The sequence below is a fragment of the Lepidochelys kempii genome, chromosome 7 (assembly GCF_965140285.1).
Source record: "Lepidochelys kempii isolate rLepKem1 chromosome 7, rLepKem1.hap1, whole genome shotgun sequence".
Taxonomy (NCBI): domain Eukaryota; kingdom Metazoa; phylum Chordata; order Testudines; family Cheloniidae; genus Lepidochelys; species Lepidochelys kempii.
Window position 1 is genome coordinate 112520085 of NC_136386.1, and position 21286 is coordinate 112541370.

Consider the following 21286-nt stretch of genomic DNA (forward strand, 5'->3'; position numbering starts at 1 on the left):
CACACACATAGCAACAAGTATATTCATACAAAACAAATAAAAATCTACCAAAACAAAACACTACACAGCACATGCTTCTTCTTCAGGGAGAGAATGAGAGAACAAACATGGGACAGATATGTAGTCACATTGCTAGGGAGGCAGTATTCATGAACAAATGACATAAGAACAGGCTGTTAGTGGCCCACAGAGGGGACCCATTAAGCCTGGTAACACTATATTGAGGGAGGTGGAGGCTCCTGAGTTGAAGGAAATGTGTCTGAGACTACTGAGAACTTGAAACTGTAGGGTGAGAACATATGGTATATGGCCCTAAATAGGAGGATGTGCAAGAATTCCTGTTAAATGTATCCTTATGGAGCTGACAGGAAAGCCTGATAATTTTACAGCTAGCCAACAGACCAAAACAGCAGAAATAGGATTTTCATGGGTGCCCAAATAGAGAACCTCTTCCATTCTGCTTTGTCAGTCACACTGTCTAGTTGAGGCTTTTTTGTGATAGTATAACACAAAACAAACAAAAACTATGGACCAGAATGTCTCAAACTAGAGCTAAATTTTCAGTGGCATTTAACCAGGCAGCATTCAGGCTGTCAGATGCAGGATCCAGTCATGGTTCTGTGAGATTGTGTTGGACTGAGCAGGTAATGTGACTGGGGGCTGCACTGACAGATGGATCAGATCCAAGTTCAAGAATTCTCTGGCCCATATTAAGACTACTGAGATCACTGAGCCTCTCATCTATCTCAGTTTTCTCAGGATTCTTGGTACCAATGGGAACAGCCAGAAGGTGTACATCAATCCCAGCATCCACAAGAGGAGGAATAGGTCTGGGTCTGCTAAAGACTTCTGAATGTCTGGCTGGTCCAGAGCCACTAGCATAATCTGATGACAAATACACCCTGTCCAAGATAAATGGCTTCCTGAGAGAATGGGGATGACCTTTTCTCCCTCATCTGTTGAGATAATGCATCTTGTGTTGGCTGTCAACACTTGGATGTGGACCCCTGAAGTGAAAAAAGGAACATTTAGCATGCCAGAACATTTAGCTGTCTTCCAGAACATTTATGCACAGACAAGTTTCTTGCAGATACCACATGCTCTGAGTTTGTAAGTGCTCTAAATGAGCTCCACATTCTAGAGTGGAAGCATATATCATAAGAGTTTTGGTTCGCAGAGGTGAGAAGAAGAGTAGTCCCTTGTAAACCTGACATGGGTCTGTGACAGAAGCTGGGAATGGAAAACGGGGGATAGATCACTTGATAATTACCACTTCTGTTCATTCCCTCTGGGGCACCTGGTATTGGCCATTATCGGAAGACAGGATACCGGGCTATATGGACCTTTGGTCTGACCCAGTATGGCTGTTCTTATGCTACTAGCAGCTAGAAATAGAGCTCCTTTTGGGAGCCAGCACCCTGGTCACTTACAAAACACAAGGTACTGGGTAGTTACAGGAGGAGGGGGTCAGGTAGTCTGACTGGGTTTGAAAGGTTAGTGGTGATCACTTGCACTTGTAGGGAGTCTTTGAAGCTACTGAGATAATTAGCTCACCAGTTGGATCGCTCGGAGAAGAAAGCAAGCAGCTTAAAAGGCTATGCCAGTGAACAAGTAGGGAGGCCCCTTCTATCTACTACGTTGAATTGTACTTGGAGCACAAGGCAAGAAATAATAATAAAGACACTTAGGGAATTGGAGACACCCCTGTTGGAGTGTGTACACCTTTTAATCACTAGGAGGGCTTACCAGCCTGGGTTTCCAGGGTGGGAAGGGGGAACTTGCTTACATGGTCTCTCCACTAGCTTAGCAGAGGATTTCCTGCAGGTCACTCACCTGCACACCCATGTTATGCTTACTTTGCAGATAAACTGATTTCAACCATCCTTGCTTGGAGAGTCGGTGAAATCTGGCAAACTGTGCCACATGGGTACAGGAAGCCATATGATGCAAAAGTAGGTGGTTGACAAGGTCCATTATAATTCGCAATCTTTCTTGCGGGAGATAAGCCTTTGCTAACCTCATATCTAATATGCTCTCATGAATTCTATGCTTTGAGTTGGAACAAAAGTGAATTTTTTTCTAATTATTTTAGGTCCAGACTAGCAAAGAGCCCTGGGATTACATGGGCTGAACTGGTTATCTGATGGGGTGATTTCCCTCAGATGAGCCAATAATTGAGATACAGGTAGACCTTGATACTTTGCTATCTCAAGTAAGCTGCCATAGTGGACCGGCATTAGGTGAAAACCCTCAGCACTACAGAAAGACCGAAAGGCAGGACCCAATAATGTTAGTGTATATGAGGTATTTCTTGTATGCCAGATGTATGAACAGGTCGAAGTAGGCATCGTGAAGGCTGAGAGCCACAAACCCATCTTGAGGAGATTATAGAGGTCAGAATCATTATTCTGAAGGTGAAAATGGACACAATCATTGCCACATTGTAGGTCCAGGATCAGGTGCCAAACCCCCTTCTTCTTGGTGTTGACAAAGTAATGAAAGTAAACCCTTATTGCCCCTGAACTCTAACGGCATCTCCTCCGCTGTTCTGAGTTGCAGAGGGAGTCTCTCTCTTGTATTAACAGTGTATCAAGAGAAGGGTCCATAAGGACATGTAATGAGAGGCTTGGACTTGACATGACTCACAGCCATCTTGTGTATAGATTTAGCATAACTGCAGCCATCTTATATGCTCAGCCACCATAAGTTGGAAACAAAACTAGAGCGTAAGGAGAAATCAGCCTTGATTTAGGCAGACAGACAGAAAAGTATCAGCTGCAGCATTACTAACAGGGACAGACTGATATATTCATAAACTCATGAGAATGGGGAAAGAATGGACAAGCTAGCCTCCAGTTTCTGCAGCTTCTTTCTGTTGATAAAAAGTATAAGGCTTTGCTGTTGCAAATGTATTCCACTAACAAAGCATAAAGATAAGTAGACCTTGAGAAGTTTTTACTAACTTTGAAAAACACAAAAGCTAATGAATAGGCAGTCTTAAGCATGTGAACCCCTGTATAATGAAAATGATTGGTTAGTGATTTTTGCACACACATGCTTTGAGTAAAATAATTGGTTAGGGTATTGATAAGAAGAATCCTCATTTTAACTATATAATATGGGTCAGGAAATAAGCTCATTGGAACTTAACTCCAGGATACAGGTCAAGACCATAGCTGCTCAGATTTTTAACTAGTCTGTGTGGAAGCCGAAGCCCTGGACAAGATTGGATCCTGACTGGACACTGGGAGGCATCAGTCTGCTTTATTGGGAGTGGTGAGCATTAGATGCTTGGCGTGTATATTCTGTTGATTCATTGATAATTGCTATTAAATACATGTGCATGTTTAAGAATATTTACCGTGTGATAAAGGCTCCTTTACTGGGACAAGGTCCCGTTAACCCGTAGAGGGCCATTGGGCTCTGGGAAGGTGGTTGGAGCCCGAAAATTGTGCGGATTACAAGAGACAGGGAAAGAGGGTGAGGGGTGGGAAGAGTCTGGAACTGTATGCAATACCCTTTGTTGAAAAACTGTAAGACACTGGTCCTCAGTGATGCCAACCTTGAGCTTCCCAGAACACAATTGCCAAAAAGGGAGACGAGGTATAGATCCTCCGTAATTTCAGCCAGGCTCTTAACTATGGGGTCAAACCTGCTAGGAAGAAGAAGCATCACAGCTGAGGAAGTGGCAGAGGGTTGCCTTCATTGGAATCTGTTTCTCACTCAGTGGTTCTGATGCCCTCTGTATGTTATAGTGCGGCGGGGGGGGGCAGGAGGGGGCAGAGGAACACTGTCTGAAGGAGCTTTGAGGTTTCTCTTTGAGGATGGAGTATACAAAGTCCAGAGAGTGCATGACAGTCCTAGAATCTTAACAAATGAAGGGCCTCTTCAGACAGGAAACTGAAGAGGTCACAGGCCTCAAAGAAAATATTCCATATAAGTGTTTGAAACTCTTTGTGTATCCTCAATGACTGGAGCCAACAGGATGTGGCCATGTTGCATGCAGCACTGGCAGATACCTCCAATGTAACAATGTAAAAGTTGGGGCAATCCGCTACCCCTCATACCTGATAAGAGACCCTGTCACAGGATAAAAATAAAAGTACTCACAATCCTTGGGATGGACTTGGTACATCGATCTACTATTTTGAATGTAGTCAGTATTGATACTGAGTCTGTCACAATTCTTTTGCAGATTTTAAAAATCCTTCATTAATAGGCATATCATGCCTACTGGGCTGAAAGGCTGCAAAATGTCTAGCGGCTTGGGTGATTTCTCTTGAACTACCTCCAGATATATATAAAACCTGGATGTATATCTGATATAGTGGCTGTCTGCAGCAATATAGTGGAGGTATATATAGACCTTCACTATATCAGACAGCCACTATAGCATCTCAAATGAATTTTCAAAATTATTTTAAAAAAAACCTTGCCTAAAAAAAATTACAAGATAAGCAGCTAGAGAAAAATTCTTTAACACTGACAACTAAGTAGATGATTAATTTGAAAATAATCCTAACAAATTTTGCCAAGTAACACAACATTGTTCTCAGCAGTCTTCCACTTTATTTTCCAAAAGGGATTTCTCCCATTACCATTACATTTTGCAGAACTCTTCTCACTCTATTTGTTCTAAATTTCATATTAAACTGTTTCTTTCTCCCCTCCTCTTATACAACATATGGCAGAAAAAAACCCAGAAGAAAATGTAGTAGAGAGCACCGGCAGAGCAAGCCAACATCAGTTACCATCTCTCAGCACTAAGAGTTCCAGAATCTTTCATTTCCAGCTATTCCTTATTTAGAGATTACTGTTTAATTAGGAATTTCCTGTGTCCTTTAACTGCCACTTATTTTAATTACCAAATATGTAACTTTAAACATCAAGAGTCCTAATAACTAAGGCTCTCAAAAGCCACTGATATATAAATACAAAGATCATGTATTTGTTCATATTCTACTCTATACAGATTCTTTATCCCACGCTCATCACCACGGTATCTGAACAACTTCTCATACTACATTAAGCCATGTGACTAATGGGTCACGTTTTTTCTTTCATCCTCTCCCCAGCAGGAAAAGTGTGTATAATGGAACGCTCTGGTTTAGATTTACACACACAAAAAATTATATGTTAAAAATGTTATGTATATGTTAAAAATGCAAGGTCAAAGAAATGCATCTTGAACTGAAAACGGAAGGTGATGAGATTTGTGATAGTTGATAGTTACTATGGCAATTCATTCCTCTCTTGGGGCGGTCTGGAAGAAAGCTCTGTCTGAAATAACAATATCCATACAGTCAGTTTGACAAATATGTAAATGCTGTATTAGACTGCTAGGCTCCAGATTTACATAAACATGACATTCTGGGACAGTCATCGCACAAATTATAACTGCTTGTGCAATGAATGAGCCTGATCCTACAGCTCTTAATCACATGAGTAAGGGCTGGATTTACTAGTTTGTTCATCATGTACTGTTTATTTCACAGAAATATTGCAAACCACTCTTGGCAAGAGAGTGAAACTGTATGTTGTCTTGAAATATATGTAATAATAATTTCACATTTTGGTTACTGGTTAGTATCATGGACATCACAAGAAGATTTAAATTATCAATGCAATTTTTAAAGAAATACACATTAAAGTTTTCAACTAATACAAGGCCTGATATCTGTAATCAATAAGAATCCAAGGTCTTATGTTCATTTAAAACTTGATTAAATGCCTTCAGTCATTTATTCCTGAACTTTTATACAGAAGTCAAGCTGTGTAGTAAATACTTAAATCAATAACCAAAACAGCCAAGCTATGCATCTCAACAATGGAATGTAATCAGGAATTGAGGAAATACACACATCTATACAAGAATCATATATTAGGCACGTAGGAATACAAGTGAACAACACATAAATCCCAAGAAAACAATATGCAGTCTTATGCATGAGGTGCACTGAAGCAACAACTTTGTTGAGTATTCATGGACTAAATAGAAGAGAGGCACAGAGAGAGAGAGAGAGAGAGAGAGAGAGAGAGAAAGAGATGATTAAAGCAAATGATTGACATTGGGCATAATTTCTTTCCAAGCAAACATTTTGGATGACAAGTAATTAGAAAAAATTATGATCAATGTCAGACTACTACACATCAATTCCCAACAAATGACATGCTAAGTTCCTGACACGACAACAAGTTAGAGTGGATGCCAATCATTAAGTGTGCATCAAAAAGGAAATCTTTTCAATGATACAAACAAAACTGCTACAGATTCCAAAATATGTAATTTGTAAAATCAAATAGCACCTATAATAAGTGCTCAAAGTATGGGCAAATATCGGTAGCATTTTTTCTTGTAAACACATAATTTGTTTGAGAGATTTAGGAACATATTGTTCTTGCCCAAAATTCCCCCTCTGCAATCTAGATGTCAGATCCCAAGGAATCTTTTAAGATGACTAGCAAGACTGCAGAATTTATTTGTTTTCAGCACATTGTATACTTGAATGAAAGTCAACCCCTTTAAATATATTTCCAGAAAACCTTCAGAAATGTAATTTAAATAAAATATTTTTTCATAACCATTTATTCAGCCCACAGTAAATTAAAATCTGATAATAAAATACAAAGTTTTTCAATAATATATTGCTACTATTAATATATCAGTAATTTGAAACTATTTGTAATACCATCAGTGTCACTGGATAGGCATAGGCAAATGCTGTTCAATGCCCCATACTTGCGGAGTCTCCTTGCAGTAGAACTAGTATATTTCCATTGTGCAAACTTTGGGATATATTCTGGGGGTGCCACACAAGGCATGAAGCCACTTTCCTTCCTAATAAGGAGCCTTGTGGGATACTTGCACAGATGTATATACAGGATTGGTTCAGGCAGGGATCAACCACCTTGGGAAAAAGGTGGGGGAGGGACTGAGGGATTTGCTATGTTACATATATCTTCTTCCTTTTAAGCCTGTGATGGATGTAAGGAGGTACAGGGGCTGCTCCAGCTACTTAAAAATGATGCATGCATGATTCTCCTATGAATCTTCTCTCTTTGACAGGATAGGGATAGGGAGGATGAAATAGATGTAATCTATCTTGACTTTAGTAAGGCTTTTGACACAGTTCCATGCGACATTCCCATAAGCAAATTAGGGAAATATGGTCTAGATTACATTATTAGGAGACAGGCTCTCAAAATTTTTCCAGAGTAGACCACACTCCCACCCACCCATTGGTGATCACCCAGCGCAACCTCTTCTCACATTCACAATTTCCCACATCCATGTGGAGATTACAGCAAGTAGTTAGGTAAGTGTTTTGTCCCTTCTTAGAAGGAGAGTCTGGATGCCCAAAAAAACAGCTTGAAGAAACTGTACCATCTGCCTAAGGATCCCTACACTTCAATCCAGCCAGGAGGGCCCAAGGACAAAAAACTGCTGGGAGCAGCCAGCCAGAACTGCAGCTGACAGCAGTAAAGAAAAGCATCTAAAGCATGGATCTGCAGCCTGTGATGATGTCAGCCACCTCCCACTGGTTTTTACCGTTTCTGCTACAGACTTTCTTTCCTCTCTGATGATTGGCTGTTTAATCCCACTCCCTCTCTCAGTCTCTTTACTTCAGTCTCACTCCACCTGCCTTCCATGCTCCCTTCCCCACCCCCTCACAAAACACGCACTTCCTCTTTTTCCGTAACCCCTCATTTTAATGATCTCACTACGGCCCTTGCCTCTCTTTTCAGCTAACTGCCTCCCAATAAAACCAGACATTAAAATAAAAAGAGCCAAAAAATTTATATTTCATCACAAAAAAAATCACGACAAAAAATCATATTTCAATCATGACATTTGCGAACCACCACATTGTTCATCTTTTTGCCCTTTTTTCACTTTGTCTATTTAGATTGCCAGCTCTTTGGGACAAAGGTCGTCTCTTATTCTATGTTTGTATGGTGCAAGCACAATGGTTTTACAGTCTCATCCTAGGCACTATCACACCATAAATATTATTAGTATTTTTGTTAATCGAATTACTGGAGTGCCTAGGAGCCCGAGCCAGAGATCAGGACAAAGGTAGTGTTTTGTCAATTTTCTCTGGGAAGAAATTGGCAAGATGCTGTGCAGAGAAAGAGGCAGGAGGAAGGGAGGGTTTGAGGAGTGGGTCAAAAGTTGGGAAAAAGGAGTCTGGGATCGTGGGTGTGGGATTCAATAACGCTGGAGAAGTAGAGGGTTTTTTGCTAGGAACTGCAAGAGGAGAGAATGAATTGGTAGTGGTCATGGGATTTCAGCCAGAGACAAGCTGCAGTACAAGAACAGGAGCATAGAAAGTGCATGCTAAGTGTAAGTCAGGGCAGATTTTGTGATGGAAGAGAAGGGCAAAGGAGTCAAAGAATGGGGAGATATTTAGCTTAGCTGTGGGATGGGTCATTAATATGGAAACTGAAGTCCCCGAGGATGAGTGTAGGAGATTATGAGAGAGAGAGAGATCCAAGAGTTGAAATCAGAGAGGAAGGCTGGTGATAAGGAGTTGGATGGATGATAGATTACAATGACAGGGAAGGGGAGAAAAGAGTCAAAGGCACAGATTTTCAAAAGAGGAGAAAGAGTGGGAGTGGGAGGAGGGAGAAGTTGGAAGCAGCAGAAATAGGAGAGGAGAAGCCCAATACCACACCATAATCTGATCCAGGACAGGGAGAGTGAGAAGCAGACACATCTGAAAGAGAAGGCAGCTGCAGCGTGTCAGGCTAAGCAATCCAGATCTCTGTGCCAGTCAAGAGACGGAGGGTTTGAGATATGAAGAGGTCATGGATGACAGATATTTTCAGAGATGGAGTAAGCATTCCTGACACAGCGAGAGAAAGGAGGAGGGAAGGAGGGGGTGGATGTGAAGTTAGAAATGGTGGCAAAAGAGGGATAGTAGTGGTGGTGGGGACTGGAGAGGGAGATGCAGCGGAGACAGAAGAAGGGTGGAAGGACAGGTGAGGGTTGAAGCAAATGTCACCAGAGGTGATGTAGAAGCAAAGGAGGGTGTGGATGTGGAATCTGGATTTGTGCTGGTGGAAGGAGGGGGGAAGACAGGGAGGGAAAAGGAAAGAAAAGTAGGGAGAGCTTATGGGAACTGTAGGGGCGAATGGTAAAAAGGATGTGGAAATAGAGCAGTGCGGGGAAGACAGGCAGGATGGATATTGTTATACAGAAGGGTGTGATGACAGCCAATGGTGAGTTGTACATAAACCAAGATACAAAAAATAGTAAATAATAATAAGAAGTAATGCAACAGCTTTCTGTGATCATCAGTAAGTGCTCTGCTGAACACCACTAGAAAGTTTGGAAGCCACTCTAGTAAGGCTAAAAGGCAAACCTCTCAAAATATTGAGGGAAATCTAAAAATACATCAATGGATAGAATCATCAATAACATAATATCTAACCCTAAAACATGCATAAAGTTTCTCAGTAACAATCATCTTAATTTTAAAGCATTCTGAGCCTAAATAACCCTTTAAAATCATGTCTACAGTTAAAAAAAAAAAAAGGACTAACAGTAATATGTAACTAGGACTGAAGAAAGAAGTGGTAAAATTTATCATTTTACAGGTCTTATAAATTGATTTTAGCCATTATTACATTACACATAATTCACTGAAGGTGACGGAATGCTTATTTGGTTGGATAGCTAATGTATCCCTGAAGAATAAAAGCTACTTTAATACATCACTTTGCCATAAAGGTGCTATATACAGCAAAAGAACATTTTGTCAACTTCAGGAAATAAGAGAACTATTAAGAATTATTTAAAGCTTCATAAAGCACCACAAAAATGTGCAACTGTCAATAAGGGAAGACATTAATCTTTCCATTCCCTTGAACACATTTTCACTGTATTGTGCTTCGGCTTACCAGATGTGCAGTTTCATGTAACTGGGACTGCATGTTAAATTGCTGAGGTAGAGGTGAGAGCTTTAGAGAACTAACATCCCTTGAGGGGTAAGGATCCACTAAAAGAATCATCAATGCTACAGGGAAAAAAAATGTCACCTGCACTTTTCTATTCATTTTGCAGCTGCCAACCTGATCCTCCTTCCACTACCACAAAGACTGCTGAGGTTAAAAATATCCTCTTAGTTCAGATATAGGGGAGGAGCTATTATAAGCTTTAAAATCACTAGTGCAAGGGAGAAAACAACCCAGAGGCAATATACAAATACCATCTGGAATAAAAGATCTCTTTTTTTCACTCCAGTGGGAATCCTCCAGTGCAGCAATTACAGAACTGAACAGACTCAGTAAAATAGGGTGACTTGTAACATTTAGCAAACTAGGCTCTTTTGATCAAACCAAGCATGAATAAAACAATAGGAGCTTGTTGCTGGATTTTAATGGGTATTTTTTCCACGACTGAATACTTTCAATCTGGTTGTTATAAAACCAGCTTGCCACTTATGGTATATATTACATCTAAAATCTGAAAACAAAATCATTGGACATTTGCATTATTTACGTGTGGGGAAGCTACATATAAGTCATGTGGGACACACCAAACAAGTGATAACACCATCCTTATACCACAACATTATGCAGGCCAAGATCAAATCACATAGTCCTTGGATAGGGGAAGGAGGGCTTGTGCAGCTACTTTTACCAACCTTTATTCACTGAGAATAGACACTGAGATAATAAAAGGTTTCAGAGTAGCAGCCGTGTTAGTCTGTACCGCAAAAAGAAAAGGAGTACTTGTGGCACCTTAGAGACTAACAAATTTATTTGACCATAAGCTCTCGTGGGCTACAGCTCACTTCATCAGATGCATTCAGTGGATTTCCACTGAATGCATCCGACGAAGTGAGCTTTAGCTCAAGAAGGTTATGCTCAAATAAATTTGTTAGTCTCTAAGGTGCCACAAGTACTCCTTTTCTTTTCTTTTTTTTTTTTTGAGATAATAAAGTTACATGACAACATGCCAACAATAGTCTTGGCACTGTACAAGACACAAGAGGATATAGCCCCTGCCCCAAGGAGTTTATAATCTTGATAGCAGGTTTAGATTATGTTAGATAATGGCATAAGGATCAGTTTCCCTCTGCCTGGAAATGCAGCTCTATTTTTAAACACACTGATTTTAAAACCGCATATGTAACCCCCTTTACATATGCTTATGTCAAATGTGCTCAGTTCACACATTAATTTATTTCCCCTGGCTGAAAGGCCTACAAATGAACCTTTGAAAAACAAATTAGATTCTTTCATTCTTGTGGATCATCACAGATATTAAAGGTTTTGCAGTAAAGTCCTTTGTGACTTCTGTGCCACTGCCATTGTCTTCAAATTATGATCTCATTGAACCTCTGTAGCTCAACTACTTTCAATAGGATTGCAGAGATATAACTGATGGGAACATAGTTGTTGCTAATGCACTGGAAGAAATAGAAGATAGCCCCCATCCCTCTTAACTGTGCTGATTTCTGAGTGGCAAAAAGAGTAGAAAGCACTAAAGTCAGTAAATATGACTATGAACTGTGGAAAGGCACCACCTACTCCTCGCAGAGCTCAGCATTTCCTCCTCTGGTGGTGGAGGCCTGGAGTAAAGTAGTCCCACTCCAGAGAGTTTTCAAGGCATTACAAGGTGGCCCAAAAGAGTCTTCAGCCAAACAAAAAGAAAAGTTCATAACACCAAAAGGGAATACCTCTCCCTGCCCCATCTCTGTGTTGTTGCTTTGTTACACTAGTCTCTGGGTACCAGTCATCCCTCAATCAGTCCTTTAGTTAAGTTGTTTCCCCTTTAGGGAGGACAACAGCCTTTCACCCAAGAAAAGCCTTTTCTCTGTGCTGCCACTAGCCCTGCTGCAGCTGGTCTCTCAACTCTCTTCCTTTTCTCTAACCAGAAGAGGGTTTTTTAAAAGGTCACCGACAGCCCTTAATTGGACTCATATATGTCTCTAGATGACCTGAGATAACCTCTTTTCAGTTTACAGGGGAAAAATGGTTACTTAGCTTCCGTAACTGTTGTTCTTTGAGATGTGTTACACATATTCATTCCACTCTAAATGTGAACATGCCCTGAGAACAATCATTGGAAATTTTTTGCTCAGTGGTAACCACCGGAGCAGCTCAAGTGCCTTCTGCTGCAATGCACCATTAGTGCCGGTATAAACAACCCAGCCGACCCCGTGCCCCATCAGTTCCTTCTTTCTGGAAAACTCCCATGTAGAGAGACAGGAGGGCAGGTCATAGAATGGGTATGTGCAACACGTCTTGAAGAACAACAGATACAGAAGGTTAGTAACCATTTTTTCTTCTTTGAGTGATTCCACATGTGCATTTCACCCTAGGTGACTCCTAAGCAGTTGAATAGGTGGAGGAATCAGAGTTCATGGACACATGCACTGCAGAACAGCTGATCCAAATTTGGCATAATCTCTGGAACGCTGAGTGATGGCATAATGGGACAAGAACGTGTGCACCGATGACCAGGTCGCTGCTTTACAAATGTCCTGAACAGGGATTTGTGCTAGGAATGCTGCTGAGGATGTTTGCGACCTTGTGGAATGAGCAGTCAGGTAAGCTGGGGGTAAAATACCTGCCTGATCATAACAAGTGCAAACACATGAAATAATCCAAGACAAAAACTGTCTGTGAAGAGATTGGGAGACCCTTCATCATGTCAGCTACAGCTACGAACAGTTGGGTGGACCTACGGAATGGTTTAGTTCTTTCTATGTGGAAAGCTAGGGCTCATCTAACATCCAATCAGTGAAGACATTGTTCATTCCTATTTGCATGCAGCTTCAGGTAAAATACTGGTAGATAGATTGCCTGATTGCTGTGAAACTGCAAAATCACTTTCAGGAGGAAACTGGGATGAGGGCATACATACACCTTATCTTTAAAGAAGACTGTGTAAGGACGCTCTTATGTAAGGGGCATGGAATTTCGTGACCCCTCTGGACAAAGCAATGGCCACTAAGAATACCACTTTCCAGGAGAGGCATAATAAGGAGCAAGTTGCCAAAGGCTCAAACAGTGGTCCCATAAGCTTTGATAAGACTAGGTTTAGGCTCCAGGGGGAAACGGCTCTCTTACTTGAGGGTATAACCATTCTAGGCTTTTGGGGAATCGGACAGACATGTCATTTGAAAAAACGGACTGGTTATGCACCTGATGGTGCAAAGCTGATATTGCTGCAAGGTGAACATTGACAGAAGAGATTGCTAAGCCTTGTTGTTTCAGGTGCAACAGATATTCAGATCTGTCTTGTATTGGTGAATGCGTGGGCAAGACTCTGTATTGGGATGCCCAAACAGAGAACTGCTTTAACTTCGAGAGATAAGTAGCCCTGGTGGAGGGCTTTCTACTATCTAGTAGAACCTGACTAACTTGGTCTGAGTAAGCCTACTCTATAGGATTTAACCATGGAGCTTCCAGGCCGTTAGATGAAGGGAGCTCAGGTTTGGGTGAAGCAGCCGACAATGTTCCTGGGAAAATCAGGTCTGGGTGCAATGGAAGCAGGATTGGAGTTGCCACAGAGAGCTCTACTAGGGTGGAGAACCAATGTTGGAGGGCCCACGGTGGGGCTAGAAGAATAACCCAATCCTAGTCCTGCTTGATATTTAGCAACTCTCTGTGCACGAGTGGGAAGGGGGGAAAAGCACAGTAAAGAGGTCTCGTCCAAGGTAGCAGAAAGGTGTCCATAACAGAACACGGATTGTGGCCTCAAAGAGAGCAGAATTAGTGACACTTTCTGTCGTACCTGTTTGCAAATAGATCTATTCGGGGAGTTCCCTCACCCCTACTGCTGGAAAATGTCTCTTGCCACATCCGGGTGAAGGGACCATTCGTGGTGAATAGAGAAAGACCTACTGAGGTGATCTGCCAGCTCATTTTGCATTCCCAAAAGGTAAGAGGCCTTGAGGTTGACTGAGTGAGCTATGCAAAACTCCCACAGCTGCGCTGCCTCTTGACAAAGGAAAGAGCAAGCTCCTCCTTGCCTGTTGACATTAAACATCACTGAAGTGTTGTCCATGAGAACAAACAAGTTTCTGCTCATAATGTGGGGCAAGGTGGCCTCACAGGCCAGGTGAACAGCTCTGAGTTCCCTGATGTTGCTGTGGAATGAAAGTTCTGCCAGAGACCAAAGGCCCCGAGTTCTGAGGAGCCACAGGTGAGCTCCCCACCCTAGTGCTGACGCTTCTGAGACCAGGGTCATTAACAGTTGAGGGCATATAAAGGGAATGCCAGCACAAATTGAGTGGATCCAACTATCAATAGAGGGAGATAAGAACCTGTGGAGGTACCATGAGTACAGTCTCCACATGGTAGCAGTCTGGAGAGTACACTGAGGCCAGCCACGTCTGGAGGGGTCTGAGGTGCAGCCTCCTGTGTTGTACCATGTACATGCACAAGGCCATGTGACCTAAAAGCCTCATACAATTTTGGGCTGGTGTGACTGGATGACCTTAGAGGTGTGTTATCAGGGATCTGATTGATTGGCAATGTCACTGGGAGGTGGTGACTCTGGGAGGCCCTGGCCTGAGTAGAGTCGAACACCACTCCAATGAACTCTATACTCTGTACCAGACCAAGGGTAAACTTTTCTGCATTTATCAGAAGGCCTAAGGCCTTGAATTTGACTGGATGAGTCAAACATTGGACACTACCTGATCCCTGGACTGTCTCTTGATGAGCCAGTTGTCTGATAATAGTAGACCTGCATCCCATATCTCCTCAGAAAAGCTGCCACTACTGCCATACATTTTGTGAACACTCGCAGAGCTACAGACAGGCCAAATGGGAGGACCATGAATTGGTACTGTGAGTGATTCACTACAAATCTGAGGAATCTTGTGTCCTTGGTATATCTATATATGAAAATAGGAGTCTCTTAAATCAAGGGTGGCATACCAATACCTGGAATCCAGGGAGGGGATAATGGATGCCAGTGTGACCATGAAGAACTTTATTTTCTTGAGATAGTTATTGAGCTGACACAAACCTCTAAAATCACTCTGAGACATCTTGTCTTTTGGGATTAAGAAATAATGGGAATAGAACTCCTTCCCTCTTAAATTTTAAGGACCTGTTCCATCACTCCCGTGCAAAGAAGAGATTGAACCTCCCTCCTGGCCCAGAAGTTCTTCATGACAGTGGTCCCTGAAGAGGGATAGTGAGGGAGGGGGGAAGGAGAAATAAACTGAAGGATGTATCCCACTTCCATGGTACTCCACACCCAACCACCTGTGGTAATACTGGACCATGCATTGAGGAAGTGTGAAAAGTGGTTTGGAAATAAAGAAGAAACAGGGTCTGGCATCATGGGAACTGGTACAGCATCCTTGAGTGTCCCATCAAAACACCTGCTTAGAACCCGCTGGATATCTGGGTGGGGGCAGGTATTGACTTTGAAGTAGAAATGGGTGGTTGCCTATACCTAAAACCCGTGCTTCTCTTTCCCTGCGGATCCTGACAGGCAGCCAGAACAGAGTACCAGATGGGCTGCTGAGGCTTGTAATGCTTCCTTGAAGGAGCTGGTGTGTACAATGCAAGAGACTTAAGGGTCATTCTGAAGTTTTTTAACCCATGCATCAGTCTGTTCCGAAAAGAGCGAAGCTCCTTTGAAAATTAGGGTTTACTGGAGGGTTTACTGGACCTCCTGCAGGAGTCCCGAGGATAGTAGCCATGAACTTCTATGCCTGGCCACTGCTGAAGCAGTGGACCTGGCTGTCGAGTCAGCTGCATCCAAACCAGCTTGTAATGAGGCATCACCACTGATTTTTCCCTCATCCACCGGTGAGGAGGACACTTGCTTAGCCTCTTGTGGGAGCAAGTCCTTGAAGTTCTGCATGGAGTCCCATATGTTAAAATCATATCTGCCAAGCAGAGAGTACTGGTTTGCAATTCTGAGTTGTAACACCCCAGTAAAATAAACTTTCCTCTCAAACAAGTCTAATCTCTTTGAGTCTTGATTTTGGGCTTGCAGCCTGATGACCCTGCCTTTCTCTCTCATTGGCAACAAATACTACCAGGGACCCTGGGAGGGGGTATAGGAAATGGGTGAACAGTAACACCCTGGGCAGGAACAAAGTATTTTTGTTCTGCCCTTTCTGACATGGGGAGGGGGAAGAGATATGGGGAGGGGTCTGCCACAAGGATCTTAACAGGGTCCATAATGGCCTCATTGAGAGGCAGGGCTACTTTTGATGGGTCTGCAGTGGCTAAAATGTGGAAGGATTCTTTCACTACGACTCCACCTATATGCCCAGGTTTAAGGCCACCCTCTTCAACAATTCTTGGTGAGCCTTATAGTCATCCAGGGGAGGCAACCCGCACTTTTCAGAGACTGCCTCATTTGGGGAGGAGACCAGCACCAACTGTAGAAGGAAGAGCTTCTTTCTGCCTCAGCAGGATCCCATTGAGCAGCTCTTGCAGTTCGGTACCAGGCTTGATGGGACAATGCTACTCTTCTTTCAGAGGCCACCAAATAAGATGGCCTGGAATAAGCCCTGGAAACTGGGGTGGAGAAGTGGGGGGGGGGAAGAGGAGAACCACGGGTTCCAAAAGAGACACTGGACCAGCATAGGTCACCAGTGACCTCCTAGCTATGCATTCGATGGTACTCCTGTGCCCAGGTCGATGGAAGAGTAGAAATGACTGTGCTAGGGGTGCACACACACCTAGAGTGGAATGCATATGTGCAATCACTTAAAGAAGAAAGAGCCTTTACCATTCTATACCATTACCATGATATATCTGCCATCCACCACACCCTGGTAGCTATCTAGTCTGACTTTATCACAGAACACAAACAGGGGGCAGATCTGTTGAGTAAGCAGTTGCCATTTTACAGTTACTTTTCAGAGAAAATCTTGCCTTTATAAAAGTAACACCTATTTGTTTTATTCATTAGAATGAACATCGTGTATGATAAATATCTTTCAAATACACAAAACCTCTTTTGAGTAAAAAGAAAATGATCGGAGTTAGACTATACCTAGCCCTGTACAAGCGCAGAAGCAAAGGAGGAGAGCACCTCTCAAGCTCCCTGCTGTAGCTCTCTGTAGGTACCCAGAAGCATTCTGGTTATTGAACCCAAGGAACATAGGGACAGCAAGAGTCCTGCATGACAATGGCAGCAGAATCCCTGAAAAGCCAGAGATGGTTACACTGTCTCACATCGCCCAAAGGTATATTACCATTCTCAAGCACAATACTTTTAGGTATTGCTACCAGTGCATAGCTCTTCTCCCCTGTCCAATAAAAGCTGTGTATTAAAACCACAGTCTTACTCTTTGTGTTTATATATAAAATCACAATTGTTACACAATGTTTTTAATGTGAAGATTCTCCGAGAAAGCAAAATCTAGACTTTGAATCACAATGTTAGCTGTCCAGCACATCTATAATACTATATCAATATTTTAGTCTTTGATACTTTCATAACGCTGAAGGTGTCTTTTGATTCTGGTAGGATACTTACCTGTACATTGGCCTCCATTTGTTGGATCCCCGTAGTAACCTGGCATGCATGTTTCACACTGTTTTCCTGCAGTTAGGTTTTTACACTGGTCACAAATATTGCCACTGATGCAGGTGCTGTGCCCATTACACTGGCAAGCTGGAATACAAAATAGAAAAAGGCATTACCTAATTTGCTTCTGAGAACAAAATTATTGTGAGTACAAATAATTAAGAGAAAAAAATGAAAACAAAGTTCAAACTACAAAAAATACAGAAGATTGCAGTTCTGAATATTTTAATGTTAATTGCTGACTAGGATATATATTAAGACAGTGGTTGTTGGGACCCCAAAGTGGGTTGCAACCCCATTTTAATGGGGTCGCTGGGGCTGGCTTAGACTTTCTGGGGCCAGGGCTGAAGCCAAAGCTTAGTGCCATGCTTAAGCCCAAGCCCCAGCCCACTGCCTGGGGCTGAAGACTTTGGTCTCAGGCTTCAGTCCCCCCTCCTGGGGTCGTGTAGTAATTTTTGTTGTTAGAAGGGGGTCGCAGTGCAATGAAGTTTGAAAACCCCTTTATTAAGATAAATTAACACAAAACCAATTTAAAACAATATTGTGACAAAAATTCACAAATGATCAGAAATGTTAAATATATAGATTCCAAGGCCATAAGGCACCAATGTCTAGCAATTAACCATTGAGTCTGACCTCCTGTATAAAACAAGTTATAGAATTTCCCCAAAATAATTCCTCGAGCATATATTTTACAAAATGTCCAATCTTGATTTTAAAATGGTCACTGATGGAGACTTGGCCACAACCCTTGGTAACTGTTCCGATGTTTAACTACCCTCAGTGATAAAAATTTACACCTTGTTTCCAGTCTGAATTTATCTAGCTTCAACTTCTAGCCCTTGGATCGTGTTATAGCATTCTCTGCTAGATTGAAGAGCCCATTACTGTATATTTATATCCCATGTAGGTACTTATACTATAATCAAGTCAGGCCTTAACCTTCTCTTTGACAAGCTAAATAAATTCACCTCCTTCAATTTATCACTATATGGCAGGTTTTCTGATCCTTCAATCATTCTCACAGCTCTTCTCTGAACAGTCTCAAATTTTTCCAACATTCTTCTTGAATTAGAGACACCAGAACTGACACAGTATTCGAGCAGCCATCACAATAGTGACTTGAGGGCTTGAGGGACAGTCTTTTGTCTCACTGACACTGACTGAATCCAGACCTCATTCATAGTTCAAAAAAGCTTCCTTCTCCTCTGCCATAAATTTTACCAGTCACTCATGAAGACTTCAATATCGCTAATCAGTTGATTAACCAAGATTTAACTAAATCCCAGACACCAGTACTATCCATTGTGAAGAGCTCTTGGACTAGTGTGTTGGGGGAAAAAACAATCAACAAACGAACAGCTGAATACAGGTTGCTACAGGGGGGAAAGGACAAATTTTAAAAACAAGTCCAGGGCCATCCTAGTTTCCTTGAAAGGATTTGGCCCTATCATTGAAGCTGGGGCACTGAAAGCTCTAAGATACATCAGGACCACTTTAAGTGACTCCAAACCCTGTTCATCATGCCTGGTGAAAATGAGAAGCACTGAATGCACCAATGACCAAAATCATTAACTTTTGACCCCCAAAGTGCATTCTTAAGAAACCATTAGACACTAACAAGCTTGCAAACTACCACCCAATCTCTAACCTCCCTTTTCTTAGGAAAACTTATAAAAAAGTGGTTATGACCATGCAACAAAAGCATCTAATGCACTCTATTAGCATATCTGATCCCTCACAATCAGAGCTCAGCACACAGAGAAAGAGAGCCCTTTAGCAAAACTGAAAGAGGACCTCCTTATGGCTGAAGACAGAAGTGAAACCTCAATGGTCATACTGCTCAGCCAGTTTACAATCTTCAGCACAATCAATCCCTGAGTTTGCTGACCTGTGTACAAGACTCAGCAGTGTAGAAGTTATAAAAAAAAAAAAAAACATTAAGATAATTCATTTCATATAGATCCCAAAGAGTGCTGATGGGAAATTGTTCCTCTTTCACCAGAGCCCTCCTGTGTGGACTATCAACAAGATAAAGCCTATTCTCCCTCCTTTTCAGTACAAATAAGACCCCTGGAAGAAGCTGTGTGATTACATGGCTTACCCTGCCACCAACATTCTGACAGCACCTAATCATACATCTCTTCAGTTAATATGGCTAGTGCCATCACACAGATGACACAGTGGCTCTAGGAGAAGGTTCTGAAAGAACAACTATCAAATCAGGAAGATGGAAGTGGTACGGGTATGAAGAGTAAGGGAGCTTACCAAGACCCTCGCAGCAACCTGTCAAGAAAGCATCTGTCGAGACAGCGTGTACTGGAATCTTCTCTTCTCTTCTTCATAAAATGGCATCAACAGTGCAAGAAATGCTTCCACCACCTCTGAATTACTGGTAGACCTACATTCCTTTCCAATGAGGGCTTGTCAACTGAGATCCACACATTCATCACCTCAAAACTGGAAAACTTTAGCTCCCTCTATTTAGGCCCAATCAAAAACTACACTTGTGCAAGACCAGTCACAAAAAGCAAGTTTAATGGGAAAGGACGATCTATTGGTTAAGGATGAATTCAGCTCCTGGGTCTGCTACAGACCTCCTGAGTGACCTTGAACAAGTCAAAATTTCTGTGTCTCGGTTTGTCCACCTGGAAAATGAGAATAATATTTCTCTACTTCCAAAGGTGGTGTAAGGATACATCTATAAATACCTAGGACACAATACAGAGATGGAGGCAATGCAGGCAGAAATACCCAGCTCACTCCACTGGTTCCTGTTCACTTCTGGGTAAAATTCAAAATCCTGGTTCTAATTTTCAAGAACCTCAATCTGGCTGTTTAAGTGATTGCCTCTCCATACCAAGAAAGCAAAGTTGTCAAGGGTTACAGAAACCAAAAATATTAGGGTAAAATGTTTGTAGAATCAGAAGCACAACAATCTTAGCTACTGGGCACCAGGCTGTGGAGTACTCTACTGAAAGAGATAACAATGAGCCCCTTATGAGAATGTTTTCAGAATCCAGCATAAAACATACTCGTTTTGTATCACTCTACTCCTAATAACAGGAACTGAAGACAAAATAAAGAGAAAGAAGAGAAAAAGAGGGAATGAATTTAAGCAGTGTAGCTGTACCCTCGGTTGACAAGAGCAAAGTCCAATTAAAATCCATTTCAAAACTTCTCCTGCTTTTGTTATTTGAGTTCAGCATCTAGATGCTATGGTGACTGGTATTCATAAATAGAATAGATAAATAGATAAATTACATGGATTCTCACTTAAGAGTTAACAGGTTTGCAGAGTAGGAATTTAGCAATTTACTGTGCAACAACCAATAGCACTCTTGGCTGTGAAGCTTTGAAACCTCTTGAGTTTACAATTGCCTCCTGCTTCAGCAGATGTGCCTGTAAATTCTTATAACCAAATATCTGTGCAGTTAACTTCCTCAGTATGCATGTGCACTGCCTCTATTTTTACATGCTAGCTAACAAGTTTTTACTGTGAAGCATCAGTCTCACATTTTCATAATATTTTTAAAAGATTTTGTTCATATTTAAAAAGGTATAAGTTGTTCACTTAGGCCTAATTACATACGCAGCTTGAAATTTCAAAGTTCTGTTGTTTCTTAGGTATTTCCACCCCTCAAAATGACCCTTCTTTCCAATGGAGAAAAGTTTTGTATTTTTCATTCTTCTGAAAATCCATAATTGATCAACCAATCTTTCCTCAATTTTTCTAAAAATATGCACCTTCAGGCAGAATTT

At 41.8% G+C, this 21286-nt stretch overlaps 1 protein-coding gene across 8 annotated transcripts in view; it reads right to left on the reverse strand.

Moving 5' to 3' along the window:
• The window catches only part of ATRNL1 (attractin like 1), a 1086620-nt gene that overhangs the window by 693916 nt on the left and 371418 nt on the right, over positions 1–21286 (reverse strand). For all 8 annotated transcript variants that reach the window (XM_073354269.2, XM_073354267.2, XM_073354264.2 and 5 more), the window contains one exon: positions 17474–17611. In XM_073354269.2, coding sequence (XP_073210370.2) covers positions 17474–17611 — 138 coding nt within the window. The remainder of the gene's footprint in view (positions 1–17473; positions 17612–21286) is intronic.